The sequence below is a fragment of the Hemiscyllium ocellatum genome, chromosome 4 (assembly GCF_020745735.1).
Source record: "Hemiscyllium ocellatum isolate sHemOce1 chromosome 4, sHemOce1.pat.X.cur, whole genome shotgun sequence".
Classification (NCBI taxonomy): Eukaryota; Metazoa; Chordata; class Chondrichthyes; order Orectolobiformes; family Hemiscylliidae; genus Hemiscyllium; species Hemiscyllium ocellatum.
In genome coordinates, this window is record NC_083404.1 from 86,404,508 (window position 1) to 86,423,423 (window position 18,916).

The following is an 18,916-nucleotide window of genomic DNA, read 5'->3' on the forward strand; positions in this document are numbered from 1 at the left end:
TTGGTGTGGACTTGCTGAGAGTAAAGGTCGGTTTTTACATTGTAGGGATTCTATGATAAATCTTTCTTCTCTCACCTTAAACCTATGCCATCTAGTTTTGGAGCCTCCCCACTCCAGGGAAAAGACTTAATCTACTCACCCTATCTATGCCTCCCATGATTTCATAAACCTCCAAAAGGTCACCCTGCAGCCTCTGATGCTCCAGGGAAAGTAGCCAGTCTATTCAGCATCTCCCTGTAACTCAAATCCTCCAACCCTGGTAACAGCCTTTTAAATATTATCTGCACCTTTCAAGTTTCACAACATCATTCCTATAGCAGGGAGACCAGAACTCAAATAATGGTCTAACCAAAGTCCTGTACAGCCGCAATATGACTTCCCAACTCCTATACTCAATGCACTGACCAATAAAGGCACCTACTGCATCATTCTTCACTATCTTGTTTAGCTGACTACACTTTCAAGGAACTATGAACCTGCATACCAAGTTCTCTTTGCTCAGCAACACTCCCCAGGACCTTACCATTAAACATAAGTCCTTTCCAACATGCAGCACCTCAGATGCTGTACATCTCTATGGACTCTGTGATGTGGAGGTGCCAGTGTTGGACTGGGGTGGACAAGGTCAGAAGTCACATGTGAAGCAAAGACATCTTGGTCAAACTTATGCAAGAAAATGTTGGTGTATTGGGGTGCAAATGTAGTCGCCACAGCTTTTCTGTGTGTCTGGATGAAGAATTGGTTGAAGGTGAAGACATTGTAGTCAAGGATGAACGGGTTGAGTTGTAGGATGGCATCCAGAAATTGGCAGTTGTTGGTGTTGAGTTCGGAGGCTGTGGCAGCGTGGGAGATGCTGGCATGGAGTGCTAAATTATCAATTGTGACAAGGTAAGTTGTTGGGTGACTTGTCCGTTGGTCCTGAGTTTCTGTAAGAAATCTGTAGTTTTGAGACAGAGGCTGGGGGTTCCTTGCACAATGGGTTTCAAGATGCCCTTGACATAGCCAGAGAGGTTTTCATACTGGGTCCCAATGTCTGATATGATGGGACGTCCAGGTGTGCTGGCTTTCCTACGGGAGAATTATGTGGGATGAGTGCGCAGAGGATATTCTGAAGATCTAGATCAAAGAACTTGACTAGGCTGAGTTGATGGGTGTGTTCTTTGGTCAGATTGGCAGGTAGTTGTCTGTAACATTCCTGGCTGTTCAGCTGTTGGTATGCTTCTTTGTGTTAGTCCTATTCTGTATGACATGTTGCAAACCATGGACGAGCCAATCACCAGACAGCGATGATCCCTACCAGTTGGGGAACACTCTAGTGGTCATATACATTCAGCTTCTGACGTTCGGGTAAGTGAGCTCCAACACAACAATTACTATATTTAAAACGGTGCAATATTCCCTGGGATTGCTAGGTTTTATCATGGTGTTTATTTTAGAAAAAAACATTTTGCTGAATTCAGCATTTCACAATCTTGAAAATAATATCAGCAATATGTACTTATTCCCCAAAGCACTACATCAGCTAGCACTTTTGCTCATCGTAAAAGGTGAAAAATTCCCTCAGATAGAGGGATAATTGGCTGATGCATCACCTGAGCTAACTGAACAGTGACAATGTTAATCATTCCTAGCATCTGATAGCATAACAATGCTTAATATCCATGATCTGAAACTCTTTCTTCAGGTCAGAGAGGTGACAATAGGTATGCGCTTGGGCCCCAGTCATGTCTATTTCTTTGTAGAGTGCATGGAACATTCTTTGTTGCCATCTAATTCCGATCCCCACACACAACTCTTTCTCCGGGATATCAATGATATCAGTGATGCTTCCCTCTCACATCTGGAATTAAGAAAGTTTAATCAATTTCGTTTCCAATTTCCACCCCACTCTCACCTTCACATGGCCCATTTCTGACTCCTCCCTTCCCTTCAAGATTGGTTTCCATTTCTGGGAATAGACTGGCCACCAATATCCAAAACAAATCCACTCACTCCCAAAACTACCTGGACTAGACATCCTCGCACCTTGCTTCCTGTAAAGACTCAGCTGATGATTTCTACTTCTTATTAAAATACTGACTAAATCAATGATTAAAAATGAAACCAACACTTATGCATTTTACTAACAACTATGTGACAAGAAAATAGACAAATAAATAGCAGAACTATTAGCATTTGACAAAATTAATATTTCTGATAAAAAGTTGCACTTAAATTTGTTAAAACTGCTTTCCCACTAACAGCTGTTGGTGGATCTGATGTTAAATTTCCAGCATTTACCATTTTTCTGAATTTATTATTGGAAGTGATGAGAAATTATTTAATTAGGTACATGGACTTGACAGAAGATGGCTGAAATGGAAAACCTTTTGTAAGTGACCCTTGGAAACCTGTGTAATTTATTGAAAACTGGGAACCTGTATATAACTAAGAAGGCAGGGCAGTCATCATGAGAGAACCTGTTCTGTGTAAACAGAAATTGAAACACTAACATCAGAAACTCACTTAAAGTTCAAGCCAAGTCCAGTATTAAGTGTTTCTAATTATTCTATTTCTTAACAAAAACAATAAAAATAGCAACTTTAAAACTGCACATATATCAATTCCCAAATTGGTTTCAAAGTACAGAAACTGGAATTACCTCTTCAAGCTGTCACAGAAAAAATATTAGACTAATATTTCAGACAAAGCTGAAAACTGACACTGAACTGCATGGCATTGGATAACCTGGCCAAGAGTAGGGTATGTTGCATACCTAGCCAACAGTGTAGCTTCCTTGGATCATAAGCCTGAAATCAGAGAAACGGATACAAATGCAGCTCAGTGTCAAGATACAATTTTTAGTCTGCATCACCTTGCATTGGACCAAGTTTTGCTGTGGAAATAATAGTGAGGCTAACAGTCATCGTTGGTATTATATACAAGTTGGACAACAAAGTTCCAGTGATCATACTTAAGTAGTTAAATGCAGAACACAGATGTCAATATCAGCTGACCTGCTTCTATGGGAACATTGTTAAAGCAGCAATTCATGCAAGAACACCAAACAAGAGGTCTCATGCAAGCATATCCACCTTTCAAAGTGGAGATAAGCATCAAAAAGCTTTTATTTGTCTTTATTTTCAAAGTTTGTGAGAAGATTTGTAGCTCGGGTGCTCGTTGTTGTGGTTCTGTTCGCCAAGCTGGGAATTTGTGTTGCAGACGTTTCGTCCCGTCGAGGTGAGATCCTCAGTGCTTGGGAGCCTCCTGTGAAGCGCTTCTGTGATCTTTCCTCTGGCATTAGTAGTGGTTTGAATCTCCCCCTTCCGGTTGTCAATTCCAGCTGTCCGCTGCAGTGGTCGGTATATTGGGTCCAGGTCGATGTGCTTATTGATTGAATCTGTGGATGAGTGCCATGCCTCTATGAATTCCCTGGCTGTTCTGTGTTTGGCTTGTCCTATAATAGTAGTGCTGTCCCAGCCGAATTCATGTTGCTTGTCATCTGCGTGTGTGGCTACTAAGGATAGCTGGTCGTGTCGTTTCGTGGCTAGTTGGTGTTCATGGACGCGGATCATTAGCTGTCTTCCTGTTTGCCCTATGTAGTGTTTTGTGCAGTCCTTGCATGGGATTTTGTACACTACATTGATTTTGCTCATGTTTCTGGGTATTGAGTCCTTTGTCCTGGTGAGTTGTTGTCTGAGAGTGGCTGTTGGTTTGTGTGCTGTTACGAGTCCTAGTGGTCGCAGTAGTCTGGCTGTCAGTTCGGAAATGCTCTTGATATATGGTAGTGTGGCTAGTCCTTTGGGTTGCGGCATGTCCTCGTTCCGTTGTCTTTCCCTTAGGCTTCTATTGATGAAATTGTGCAGGTATCTGTTTTTGACAAATACATTGTATAGGTGTTCTTCTTCCTCTTTTTGCAGTTCTGGTGTACTGCAGTGTGTTGTGGCCCTTTTGAATAGTGTCTTGATGCAACGTCTTTATTTTCTCGAAGAAGGTATATCCAACTTGCGTAATGCTTCTTCAAACTGACATGCAAAACCTTAGGATCTCAACACCTAAACCACAGTTACAAAACTAAATTCCATTCTATTTCAATGTCATAAGTCCGTCCCATTTGTCAAAGAGCTTACAATGAGATTTTTCAATTATATCAGTTTTGCTGAAAACCACACTTCATTAAAGCTTTTCACCTTGCACTTATCAGGACAAGTTGCAAGAAATACCAAAATAAAAGAAAAATAACTTAGTTATGGAGAACAGTGCTGACTGATTGGCAAGTGAATTCAATTGGGTAGACATTGCGGGAAAAATGCACCAGTTAATGATTTACTGAGATGACTATCAAGCTTGTTTTAATTTTAAACTAGGTACAGTGACTTGAAATAGCGACTTTACTTACAAAAACCCTGTAAGTTAACAAAATATACGCTGTCACAGGTAGTTAGATATTTAAAAGACAAATTTAAATTTTTTTCAAAAGTTTCCAACAACTATCTTTGTATGTGCCAGGTATGACTCTAACTGATGGAAAGTGTGCCTCTCATTCCAGTCTTGCTGGAGCTCCTGGATGCCATACTCCAATGAATACAGCCTTCAGGTCAAGCACCAGTCTCACCTCACCTCTGGAATTCAGCTATTTTGGGCGCATTTGAACAGAGGCTGTGACAAGATCAGGAATGGAATGACTTTCATGGAACCCAAACTGGGCCCCAGTGAGCAAGCCATTGTTGAACAAGTGCAGCTTGATACCACTACATATGACACCTTCCATCACTTCACTGATGACTGACAGTAGACTGATGGGTCAGTAATGGCTAGGTTAGATTTGTCCTGCTTTTTATGTACAGGATGTACCTGGGTAATTTTCCCTATTGTCAGAAAGAAGTTAGCGTTGCTACTATACTGCAATAATATAGTGGACCAGCAAATTCTGGAGCACAAATCTTCAGTACTATTGATGCAATATTGTCAGAGACTATAGGCTTTGCAGTATATGCTTCAGCCTTACATTTTGCTTTAACATGTTGGGCTCTTCCAACACTGAGAATGGGGATATTTGTAGAATCTCCTCTTCCAGGAATTAATTGTCAATCCCATTCACAACTAAAAGTAGCAAGATTGCAGAATTTGGATTCGATCTGTTCATTGTGATATTGTTTAGCTTTGTCTAGCACTATTTGGTAACTTTACCAGGCTGACATCTAATTTTTAGGTATATCTGGTGCTGCTCCTGACATGCCATCGTGCACACACCATTGAACCAGGATTGATCCCCTGGCTGACATAATGTGGGGGAGTGGGAGGGGGAAGAGACCAGGCCTTGAGGTTGCAGATTGTGTTCAGGAACAATTCTGCCCCTGTCAAAAGCCCACTGTGCATCATGGATACCCAGTAGATTTGCTGGCTCTGTTCAAAGGCTGTCCTGTTTAACATGGTTATAGTGCTACACATCATGATGGGGAGTATTTTCAACAGGAAAGTGGGACTTTGTTAGCACAAGGACTGTATGGTTTCCACTCTTACTGATATTGTCATGGACACATTTATCTGCAACCAGCAGATTGGTAAGATATGCCCAAGTATGGTTTTCCCTTATTGGTTCCCATACCTGTCGCAAACCCAGGCTAGAAGCCATGTCCTTTAACAAGTGACCAGCTCGACCAGTAATGCTGCTGCTGAGCCATTCTTGGTGATGAACAATGAAATATTATTTTTAAATCAAACTGCTTCTCTAAATGTTTGATACATTTTTGACATTTTACAGGCCAGGAGGCCTCCTGCTACGCAATCTTGTCTCCGTTGATCTTTTGTTAATTGATGCTACAAAGTATGTAACACAATGAATGGCCCTTTCTTGGAACACAATCTGCGTGGTATAGAAATTTCAATATTATTGTGGTGACATGATATATGACATGATATCCTTAATTTTGGAGACAGACGAGTTGAGATTGTTAGAATCATAGAATGATACAGTGCCGAAGAGGCCTTTCATCCCCATCAAGTCTGTGCTGTCAGAAACTTTGTTTTGTACTAGACAAAATACAGCAAAAAGTAGAACGAGAGCAAACCTGTTGCACATCTACAAGATGTACATTACAAATATTGATCCCCAACCTAACCATGATCATTTTCACTGAAAACAACCAATGCTGGAGGTCACAGTGGGTCAGACAGCAACCGTAGAAACGGCAAGCTAACCGTTAGAGCCTGGATGACACTCAAAGTTGGGTTTGCTCCTCCACTTAGGAGCACAGTGCAGGCCTATAGTTTGAAATCACAAATGTTTGAAATACTATCATTTTTATTTCATTGCTGCTTCATTTACTTCATAATCTTTGATTTAAATCCAAGTGTGACTGCATTTTGATTAAGTCACGATTAATTATTTATCTGAATCAACAGTGCTTTCTAGCCCTAGTTTTTGGCTGTTTCTAAGGATGCTCAACTATGTTTTGACTGAATACTGTTTTGCACCTAGGTGTTAATGCTCAAATTGCTTTTTCATTGTTCTGAAAGAGAAATTGTCTTTACTGTTTTGACCTCAATATCAAAGTGTACACCAGGACAATGAAAAGTCATGGACAGCGTGGTCAATGACAGAGTTAGATTGACACACAAGTACCCATTTGAGAATCATCAAGAATGGGTTAACCAACTTAGTTTTGCAAATCACCCAGAGACAAGATTTGTACATTGTTCAGACCTTTTGTTTTGAGCAAACTCTAGACTTTTCAAACAGCTGGAATAGGGCCAGCAAATTTGGCTTAAAGATACAGCATTTTCAGAAATCACTGCTGCAATCAAGCAATCCTTAGAACACTGCAAAGATAAGAAGAATTGATGGCATTAGTAACTGGAAATCTACCTTTGTGTGAGCTATTCAGAGGCTTGTGTATGTGTGAAAAGTAATTTCATTATTTTAGAAAATTGATGAACTGTTAGATCAGTGGCAGACCATTTTAGAGTTAAGGTCTGTACTATAATAAATACATTCTTTTTGACATTTACATACAAAATGTCAAATTTCACTTCAATAAAGTTAGTTTCTTCTTTCTTCTCATTCCTTTTTATGTATTAGTTATCATGAATTATCATTTACAATTGCTTTCCTATTGTTGTCTTATGATATGTAATAATTTGTTTTAATAAACTCTTGGATATAGTCACTCATTCATGCTACATTCCAAGTACAGCTCCAAAGCGAAGTAAAATTCTGCAGTGACATTCATACAACAGAAGTTCTTCCCAGTTCACACCTACTGCCTGAATATAATTGAACACCTAATCAACACACATTGACAATTATTTATCGACTCAAGCATCGATGCATAGAATATTCAATGCTTCGGCTTCAATAACTATATTACCTAACTGCACTGGATTTTCTTGTTGAGAATTTTCAAACAGAAATTTCTTCAATTCTGCATGATGTCCACGTGCTTATTTTACACAAAATCAAATATCCAAAAGGTATGAATCATTGTAACACAATTTAAGAACTTGTTAAAAATGGTACGGTTTTGCCCAAAGGTTTATTATCTTCTCATGATTCAGTTGAGCCATTCTCTTGGCAGATTTGGTCAGTGGTGGCTTGCTCTTGCCTTCCATTCTGAGAAGCCATTCCTAAGCATATCTCAATTGTAATGGGAATTACGCCTGCACCATAGATAGTATTTTGAACTAAATCACTTTGCTAGATAGCTAGTGATTAACCAGGCCCCTTACAGAATAGAAGACCTTGATAAGTGCTTCAAAATAAATCCAGATTAGCTGTGTTGATCTCTGTAAATCATGCCCTCAAAATTCTTAAGTTGCCCTTTCAATAACTAATCTTTAATAAAATATTTGTGTATTAAAAGATTATAAACTGTTAAAAGTACCATTAACTGCATTCAAATAAATATAGTAAATATTCTAATAATAATGTTTCAAAAATCACAAATCCCAACATTGTTACTTCAACTAACAGATAGATTTTGCTGTCAGCTCTCTTGCATTGTTCTGATTGGATTATGTGTTTCTCAAAATCCTTGCCTTGTGTTTCCTCTAGATTCAAAACATACCTACGTTTTTCTTCATCGAACGACTGAAATGTTTGAAAACAATCATACTCTTCAATTACTCGCCATACCATTGCATAATAGTAGATGATGTGAAGATTTTAAATATTTATCAAGAAACATATTTCACTATGAGCAATTTTCAAATAAATATCACAATACATCAATATGATTATCCTTATGTTTATCTATATCATAAATATTTGCAAATCAGTAACCAAGCTGTCACTTAACAATACTCTTGGACTAACTATCAAGATAATCAATCAACTTGGGACACAATCAACAATAACTTTTAGTTTTACTTGGAACAAATTGCCAAGTTATGAGCTTAAAATGAATTATTTTTATTATAAACTGAACTTCACAACTTATAAGACCAAAAATGAGCGCAAAATATTAATTCCAACACAACTAATAACATTTCAATAAACCAGGCTTATGCATTACATGGTATTACTTTCACTTCGTCTAAACGCCTCTAGTTTCCCTGTTTGAAAGAAAAAAATCTTCAAACATTTTGATTTTTGTGCTGCATTGCAAGCAATAAAATGGGCTTACGCTGGATGATAAATCAGTGTTCATTTTTTTCCCCAAACATAAGAAAAGAATGACTCTAAATTAGAGGCATATTTGAATTAACCAATAAATATGCTACAGCTACTTCATGAGAAACCAGACATCAATTTCATCAAAGATATATTTTACATCACCAAATAGTTCAAACTCCAACAAATAACATTAGTTGGAAAACACCTCCAACAGAAATCAAGATGTAAAACAAGTAATAAAACCATAACTGATTCCGATTCTAATACATTACCGAGATTTCTCAAAAAGATTCATTGCTCACCTCAGTATCCCAAAACTGCCATTTTTAGTACTCACCCCATTGCAGAGGAGCTAGTTGTAAATGTTCCTGCACCAATTGATTGAGAACTCCTTCCACACTGGCTTCTCCTTCACGATTAAGAGATGGGTATAAAAAGTTAAAGAAATGCAAGTTTCTGCAAATCAGTGACTTTAGAAATAAAATGTTAGATTTTTTTTAATATCATATTGTAGCATTTCCTAGTTTAACGGAGTTGCCTGGGGCTGCATTATTGTATTTTGTCCAATTCTTTTTAAATAAGTCTAAAAGAATTGTGATGCAATCAACTGAAATTCATTAGTTACAAAATATACATTTCGATGTAGGTCTGTGACAGACATAGTAGCATGTTGAAGTATGAGTAAAAAGCCCATCATAATCATAGAACCTAGTTTTGCAACTATTATTTCTGCAGGTAACTTTAATTTTAAATAATATGCAAAGAATCATACATGTATCACAGTACTAGATATTCAAAGGAAACCCAGCACAAACAATTGTGCACGTCCTCGGTCAATGGCAAAGCTATAGTCCAACTTGCTGAAGAGTAAAGGGGAAGAAATAAGCTTGGAATGCTCCAAACCATTTTGTTCTGCATTGAGACCATGGCTAAATAAAGTCAAACATTTTTAAAATAATCAGCTCACTCGAATGAGAATCAATTTGGTTTTATTTGTTGATTTATTGAAGTGAAGCTGATTGAGAAGAGAAAGATTTCTGCTGAGAGATTCATGCTGTCATCTTCTAATAATTGCATGTTTGCAGATGGGATGTAACCCCAAAGATGCATGTTAGGATGACTGTGTGTTGAGGTAGCAACCACTGTGCCATCTACTTTTTCAAGTAAGCCAACTGACCAAATTAAACCAAAATTAAAATAAAACAAAGAACTACAGATGAAATCTGAAACAAAAACAGAAGTTGCGGGAAAAGCTCAGCTGGTCTGACACGACATAGATAAAGCAAAGCTAACTTTTTGAGTCCAGTGATCCTCCTTCAGAACGAGTTCACTTCTTAACTTGTTTTTCCAAGTTTCCCCTTGCACACACTGTACTTTTCTACAGCTTCTCGGTTTTAAGCCCTCAATATCTGTTCTCTTACATGTCAGAATTCCATGAGGTAATGCTGGTTTGTAGACTGAGATTGGACTAGGGTACGTGCGCCTCTATGGATCAAGGTTCTGAGGACTGACACCCCTGCCAACTGATGGAGAACAATATGAGGCACAAGACAAAGTTCACAAGCCACTTACCACTGATTTTCACAGCATGGATCTTGCACTGTGCAGGCTAACCAGTTAGTGACACAAATGTTTGGAGAGATCGGAATCGTGCCCCCCAAGATGATTATCCGTCCAGCTATCCAAGGACTGAGGTGGTTACTGAAGATAGTAAGGGTGCCACTTGTCAAACGGATTACCATCATCTGCATCCTTGGCCATCAGGCCTTTTAGAGCACCTGTGAAGCAGGACACAATGGTAGAAGCTGCCCATGCAATGACATAGATGCAGCTGCTCTTTGAGATGCACATGTCCATGTGGATGTCAGTCATCAAGTACATCTAAGCAACAGGCAAAAGTAATGAGCTGGCTACCTTCATTTTCATTAAACCACACGAGAATTGGCACAGAACAGATTTCTGGGTACTCACCCTCAAGCAGGCATATCTACTGAGGCATACAAGGCTGCATGTTGCATGAACATTGAAGGAGTGTTTGCCCACAGTACTTAGCAACTTTTCAGAATGGATAAGAGTCCTAGAGCTGTAAAAGTGGCCAAGCATAGAGGCTTCATGTCAGGCAAACCACTGAGTAGATCACTGGAACTTCTCCTCAATGTAACTGCGCATTTATTTTCTTTATGAGCATCATTTAAATATTGATATATGAATCCACATATTTCAGTCTCCTTTTATTTACAGCAGGATAAGTAAAAGGTAATGAAGTGATTAAGGTGAGTAAGTGTCCTCCAACAGTGACAGAGAAACTTCTAAGCAGGTGTACATTCTTTATTGGCAGTCAGAAGTTTGCATGTTCCAGGACATGATTTCAATTGAAGAGTCATCACAGACAATTCTGAAAGTTCATCTCATGTGAGACAGACTCACTGAAATGAGCCCAAATTAAATAAGCCCTTAGGTTCAATAGAATATTAAGCCTTGCAGAACCAGACTGCACCTTCCCCCTCAGCCTATTTTCATTCTCCTGCTCGACCCTTCCTTTGATGAGCTGTCTTCTTCCAAGTCTTTAACCTTTTCAAGGGTCACACCGCTCTGAAGGGTGATATTAAGGAGAGCACAGAGACCACAAAAGGGAGAAAAGTATCAGAAATCTATTTCAGGGTGTAATTTGATTGGACTAATCAACCAGAGCCACTTATTCACAAGTCTGACAGCCTGAATGATTTTTGCCTTTGTGCCTCTGTCATGGACTCCTGTAGAGGGTGATTAGGTATCACTTCAAGATGTCTTGCCTAGCCCCTAAAATGCATTCTGGAATCTCATGGTGGGATAAAAAGCTGAGGTGGACTGATGCAGTCAGAGTAGCTGGCAGAGAAGTGATTGATACAAGCAGGAAACTCTTCTTCTGATTGCAGATGAACTCAAAATCGAATGAATACTCATCCTATGGATAAACATAACTGGCCAGTCTTTGGGTACATTGAAGGCCACATTGGTGCAATTGATGACACCCTCTATCCTTGGAATTCAAAGGTGGAAGCAAAAATGTCTGTCTTCTATGTCAGGTTATAGTCCAACAGGTTTATTTGGAATTCCTACTTTGGAAATAGAACCAATCTAACTCAAGATTGGAATACATACAAACTCTAACCTCACATCGTTAATGCATTGTCTCAGCTGAGATGTCACTTTTTTTCAAAAATAAAACCTTAAGTTATCTTGGGAATGTGAATTGAAAGAATTGAAACCTGCAACTCAGTTTAAAAGATAAAAGACTTAACAGCAATCTAGGTTTGTTCAATATATCACATCAGTTGTATGACACTATGATGTTTGGCTCTAAATTCTGCCTCCTATGATCCTGCTCCATCTGACGAAGAAACAGTGTTCCAAAAGCTTGTACTTCCAAATAAACCTGTTGGACTATAATCTAGTGTTGTGATTTTTAACTTTGTTCACCTCAGTCCAACACCTGCACTTCCACAAATGTCTTCTGTGTCTCTAAAGCTACATATTTTGGAAACTGAAGTACTGACCACATTGCTCCAAATAGGGAATCAGTGACCGAGAGATGCAGTGGTTTGTTGATGTTTGAGACACCAGCCTGGTCTGGACCTGATCCTTGAATGGAGTCCAAACCAAAGAAATCTAATGCCAGTGATTTAGAGCCCACTGGCACACTAAGAAGAACAGTGATGTGAAGTCTTTGGAGGAGAGGGATCAGACTTGTGAGACCATCTACCTGGATGGTCACAATCTGCAGCAGTGATTCTTATTTCAAGGTATATCTACAGCTCCAGAGTCTCCGCTTAAGGTATCATTTCTGAATGCTTCTTTCTTCCAACCCTCTTCTGGTTTCCTGATGTCCAGAGCTCTGGTCTACTTAGGGAAGGTGTTGGCCCTTGTCACCACTCGAACTAAAATTTATTATTTGGGTATTCCACTGCCAGCTCGACCTTTCCTTGAACTTCAGTGGCCCAAAATTATATTTAGCTATCTTAAACCTCCTCATGTCAGGAAGGGGTGAGCTCGCACTGCCTTTGAATCCTCCATTATGTTGACTATCCAGTATTTGTGCCCAAATCCGAGACCCATCTACACTATTTATCCTTACATGGAGCCTTCCTAATTCCCTGGGGTGGCTATAACCGGTTCCCTATTGTATATCCTAAAAACAGTATTCTTTTATTTCCCAATATTTTTTGATTATGGGCTTAAAAAGGAAAACGGTTTTCAAACCAAGCACTGCTGAAGGGAATACTGTACTTTTGTTTTTAAAAAGCAGGGTACCAACAGTCACTTTAAGTACTGTTTACACTGTTCAAGTAGTGAGAGGGTGGTTACTGTAGATGAACTGGAGAACTAGGTGTCAATAAAATGAGACTCGGGGGGGGGGGGGGGGGGGGGCGGGAGGGGGGGGGGGCGTGGAGACATCAATGCACAGCAAACCCTGCGAAGCAAAAGATTCATCTCAGTAACCCTGTGGATTGGAATCACTGAACTGCACTCCCAATTTCTCCTTCTACCCATAGCACCATTTAAAAAACATACCCGACTGCACATGCAATACCACTCCTAGAGGTCTCAATTAATTTTTTAATGATATTAATGGATCGAAATGGGTGTTGGGGAACTCGCCCCTCAACCTGGTGAAAGCCACCAATGCTATGAATCGTGCTAAGAAACCAGCAAGCTCGACAGTGCGATAATTTGACCAGCCTGCATTCCCAACCAGAGCAGATCTTGAAGACTTAACGCTATTATTCAAACACAAGAACTTACTACTCATGATGTCTTTTCTGTTAAAACAGTAGCTATCTTTACATTATGATTTATGTTCACTCTCTGCAACCTATGCTATTCTAATGTTGCACTTACCTGAATTACATAAAAGTGGAGTCAGAAATCTACTAGCAGAAAGTGAGGACTGCAGATGCTGGAAATCAGAGCTGAAAATGTGTTGCTGGAGAAGCACAGCAGGTCAAGCAGCATCCAAGGAGCAGGAGAATCGACGTTTCGGGCATGAGCCTGAAGAAGGGCTCATGCCTGAAACGTCGATTCTCCTGCTCATGGATGCTGCCTGACCTGCTGCGCTTTTCCAGCAACACATTTTGAGTCAGAAATCTAACCAGTCGTAAATCCAAAGTTTTTATTGATATCACTCATACTTTTTTAGGGAATTTTCCACACAATTATCTGACATCTGGAAAGCAATTGTGTCAATTACAGGTATCTGAAAGCAGGACTTTCTAGTACAGTAACAGTTGTGAACTGTCAGTCATTGAGTCACAGAGTTGTACAACATAGAAACAGACCCTTCAATCTAGCCTGTCCATGCTGACCAGAAATCCTAAATTAATCTAACCCCATTTATCAGCATTAGGCCCATTACCTCTCAACCTTTCCAATCATATGGCCATCCAGACCCATTTTAAATTTCATAATTGTACCAGCCTCCACCATTTCCTCTGGCAGCTTATTCCACACACATACCACCCTATGAATGAAAAAGTTGTCCCTTGGGTCCCTATTAAATCTTTCCCCTTAAACCTATGCCTTCTCGATTTGAACTCCCCCACTCTGGGAAAAAATAGGCTATGCACTCTATCCACGCCCTTCATGATTTTATAAACCTCTATAAGGTCATCCCTCAGCCTCCAAATCTCCAAGGAAAACATCCCCAGCCTCCTCGGCCTCTCCCTGTAGTTAAAACTCTCCAACCCTGACAACACCTTTGCACAAAGTTAAAAATCACGCAACACCAGGTTATAGTCCAACAGGTTTAATTAGAAGCACACTAGCCTTCGTCGCTCCGAAAGCTAATGTGCTTCCAATTAAACCTGTTGGACTATAACCTGGTGTTGTGAGATTTTTAAACTTTGTACAACCCAGTCCAACACCGGCATCTCCAAATCAACACCCTTGTAAATTTTATCTGCATCCTTTCATGTTCAACATCTTTCCTACAGCAGGGAGACCAAGATTGAACTCCGTATTCCAAAAGTGGCCTAACCAATGTTCTATACAGTTACAACATAACATCTTGACTCCTGTACTCAATGCACTGACCTCTTCCCTACCCAGTCCACCATGACTCCACTTTCAAGGAACTATAAGACCTGCACCTCAAGATCTTTTTGTTTGGCAACACTCCCCATGACCCTACTATTAAGTGCACACATCCTGCCCTGATTTGCCTTAGAAAAATGCAACATCTTATAATTATCTAAATTAATCTCCACCTGCCATATCGGATCAAGGTCTCACAGTACTCTGAGATAACTTCTTCATTATCCACTACACCATCAATTTTGAAATAATCTGCAAACGTACTAACCATTCCTCCTAGATTCACATCCAAATCATATATATCAATGACAAAAAGCAGTGGATTCAGCACCAACATTTGCTGCATACCGCTGGTCACAGGCCTCCAGTCTGAAAAGTATCCCTCCATCACCACCCTCTGTCTTCTAGCTGGAAGCCAATTTTGTATTCAATTTATTAGCTTTCTATGGATTCCACATGACCTAACCTTGCTAATCAGTCTACCATGCAGAACCCTGTTGAATGCCTTGCTCAAATACATATAGATAACGTTCACCACTGTACCTTCATCAATCTTCGTTGTCACTTCGAAACATCAGGTTAGTCCTTGTCAAAGTTTCCTTCCCCTCATATAATTACTGATTTATCAGAAACTAGCTACTACTTTTGTATTTAACTGTTGCTCAACACCAGTAAATAAGTAAAGAACTTTTGCTGACTACTACTTAATCGTGTTCTCACCATGGCACAAGGCACCAAATTTTTCACAATTCTGTTTCAAACCTAACAAGCGCACTTTAGCAATTTCACAAAAGTGCTATCAACAGTCAGTTTAGAAATTTCCCAAAGGTACAGCTCAATACCAAAATACGCTTCAACAAAAAAAATTAATGTAATTAATAACCAACCTGAAAACTATTTGGATAAGGATGTCATACAGATCATAGCTGAAGAGACAAGCTCAAAGACCACAGAGGTCATTACATTTCTACTTCATAGACAAATGAAACATGTGAAATTGTTTCAGTCAGTAACTATAATATGTAAATTTCATTGCATTCTTCAACATAACATTGTGCAAAGAATTTGTCTGTTGTTAAACCCCACAGAGGTAACACACTGGAAATCAAGTCTCACTATTTCCAGAGTCATCACAGGAGTCAAAAGAAAGATTCTCAAAGTATGTAAAGTCCCTCAATGACCTGCTAATAAACTCAGGTTAATTCAAAGTATGGACCAGATTTCTGTACTTAACTAGACTGATTTATTACAAATAAGCAGATTCAAACTGCACATGAACTATAACTCTGTCAGTTAGAACTTTCACTCAAAATTCCCCTACAGATACATATAGACAGCCAAAATAAACATGAGGGTCAGGAACGGAAGCGAGAAAAATATTGGGGAAACAGTTCAATGGCAACAGTCCTCTTAATTTGATAGAGGGGTTCCTTTTATTCCCAAAGTCCTTGAGTTCTCTGGAATGTTTCTTTCCGTTTCTTCCACTTCTGCATAAGAAGTGGTTCACAAATTATAAAATCTTCTCCTTGTTGACTAAAAGTAACAGTTCACAGCAACTCGTAAGAGAAAAACTTCAGGAATTTTACTGAAGAGACACACCACCAGCACTTCCAGAGGGCTGAGCACTTCTCACCATCATTCATGCCTAGAAGCTGCTTAGCTACCCAGGACCAAATCAGTTAGCTGTCATCAGGCTGACAACCTTGGACATTCACAACTGGTCACAGTTTCAAAAACCAATCAGCAATTTGTTGCAAGCTAAATCTTACTTTGTATACACACCCCTGTGCCATGCTGTCTCCTCTTTCATCTTTTACACTGTTGCTTTGCAAGCTATGGGAAACGTGACCCACAATGAGTTTCAGTGACTTGCATTTTTTTTTCAGGAAAGTATAACAATGCTTTCTCAGTCCGTTCTTGTAAAACAGCTCTTTCCCCAAATTAGACCACAATCAAGAAGTAAAATAGAGAGATATGGACTTTACACAATACTGCATCTCCTGATTGGTTCATATTATATTTGATTATGTATTTCCTGCACTATGTGAGCAGAAAAAAACAGAAATAGCCTCGCAAACTCACAAATAAAAGTTTAGTGATGTTTACTGCGAAGTCCACAGTTGGCTGTTTACCTTTTTTTGATAATACATGTTGCACTCTATTCTGTAGCTTATAACCTATTAAATCTCATCACAAGGCCAAAATATAGGCTTCAATGGATAGGAACTGGGTGAAAGGTACGATTTCAATACTGGACTCATTTATTAACTTAGTGATATTCTGTCGATTTAGGTTTTTCATGCATATAAATGGCACAGATTGAAAAGTAGTCAAATTATACTGAATTAGATCAAACAGTAGAATTGGAAAAGACAACTCAAATTATACGATGCATTGGACAAGATCATTAAGTGGGAACAACAATGGATAATTAATCTTAATGTAGACTAAAACAATGAGCTGCACAGAGACTAAGAAAAATAGATAACAGGGTGACACAATAAATACTGTTCAAGTTTATAAAAGCAAACATTGGAGTCAAAGAAATTCTGACATACCTGCAAAACCAAAGAAGAATACACATGAGAAGGGATAGGGGTATAAATGTAAGCACCCAATAAGACCACAACTGAATACTGAATCCAGTTCTAGCTGTCTAGAAATGAGAGAGATATTCAAGGGGAGCCTATGCAGAAAAGTAGTACAAGACTTATCCCTAATTTCAGAAATTTGCAATGCAAAGAAAGCTGAGACTTAAGATGTTCAAGTGTGTTTAGGCTAAAGAATCTGAAAGATATTTAACAATTAAGATTTACAGAAGATGAAGCCAGAAAAGTGTGACATTAAATCATGACAGTCCAACTAAGGAGGTCCATTGGGAGTCATACTGGAAAGGTCTTGACACAAATAGCAATAGGTAGATGAAATACACTTCCAGACAGATTATGGAAGAAAATAAACATGAATTAATTTCAGAAATAACTGAATTCTATGATGCTGGTGAAGGTGGGTAGATGGAGATGTGGGTGAAGAGATTTGGATGTGTTGAATTAGTAATTAAATAGGAAAATGCCTTGCTCAATGATAATGAACGTAAGATCTTGTGGATATGTTTTTATATTGCAGCATTGCAATGCCCAATGCAATTCAGCTCAGCTATACAAAATGGTTAAGTCAATAAAGCATTCAAAAAAACATGTCTATGAATAGTCAGCTAAGTACTGATTTTGAATGTGTAAGAGAAAAACAAATATGTAACAAGAGCTCAATTTAATGCAGGAAAAAGAAGCCTGGCAAGTTACAGTTTGCCATTAACTTCAAAGCCCATCAGATGGTAAACCGAATGCAGGATGATTTAACAGTTTTATCCAGAAACTAATGAGTGAAAACATCTTTAAAAATCAAGAGGAGAGATAACTCATGACAGCAGACACATGATCATGTAACTCATACATAAAATCTCATTTCACTTAAGGACCATAGGCGTCCTCGAAAGGGGCCTAGCAAGTACTTCAGTTGTATCAAACTGCTACAACCTCTAAGAAAACAAATAAAACAAGAAACGCTGGAAACAACAGCAAACTGTGCCCTGACAATGCTGCTTAGCCTCTTTATCTGAAGATGACAAAATTGGGGGAGCCATCCTCCACACTATTAAAACAGCAGCATGAAATACTCATTCACAAAATTAAACCTTACAATGTCCCAGACACCACAATCATCATCCTGGATATATCCTAACACAAAACAATGGCAAAACCATCAGAGGTAGCAGCATCATGGCTGACTAGCAGGAACGATGCCCGGGGTCCTCAACATTGACTCCATTAAGTTTTTACTGCATCAAGTTCAACATGAACAAGGAAATTTCATGCTGATAAAGAAAGGAACGATGTCAAGAATTAGGGGGGAGCTTCAAAGTGCAGGTGAACTGGGAAAATCAGCAGAGGACAACAAGAAGTTGGTAAATCTTGAAATAGGAGGGTAAACTACCTGGTAATATAAAAGAAAACTGCAAGAGTTTTTAAGATATATTAAAGGCAAGAGAACAGGTTTAGATTAGATTAGATTACTTACAGTGTGGAAACAGGCCCTTCAGCCCAACAAGTCCACACCGACCCACCGAAGCACAACCCACCCATACCCCTACATATACCCCTTACCTAACACTACGGGCAATTTAGCATGGCCAATTCACCTGACCCACACATCTTTGTGACTGTGGGAGGAAACCAGAGCACCCGGAGGAAACCC

The 18,916-nt window shown here is 39.1% G+C and overlaps 1 protein-coding gene across 3 annotated transcripts in view; it reads right to left on the reverse strand.

Annotated features, from left to right (window-relative positions):
• The window catches only part of trappc9 (trafficking protein particle complex subunit 9), a 607,852-nt gene that overhangs the window by 307,607 nt on the left and 281,329 nt on the right, over positions 1 to 18,916 (reverse strand). For all 3 annotated transcript variants that reach the window (XM_060823567.1, XM_060823563.1, XM_060823570.1), the window contains one exon: positions 8,931 to 9,021. In XM_060823567.1, coding sequence (XP_060679550.1) covers positions 8,931 to 9,021 — 91 coding nt within the window. The remainder of the gene's footprint in view (positions 1 to 8,930; positions 9,022 to 18,916) is intronic.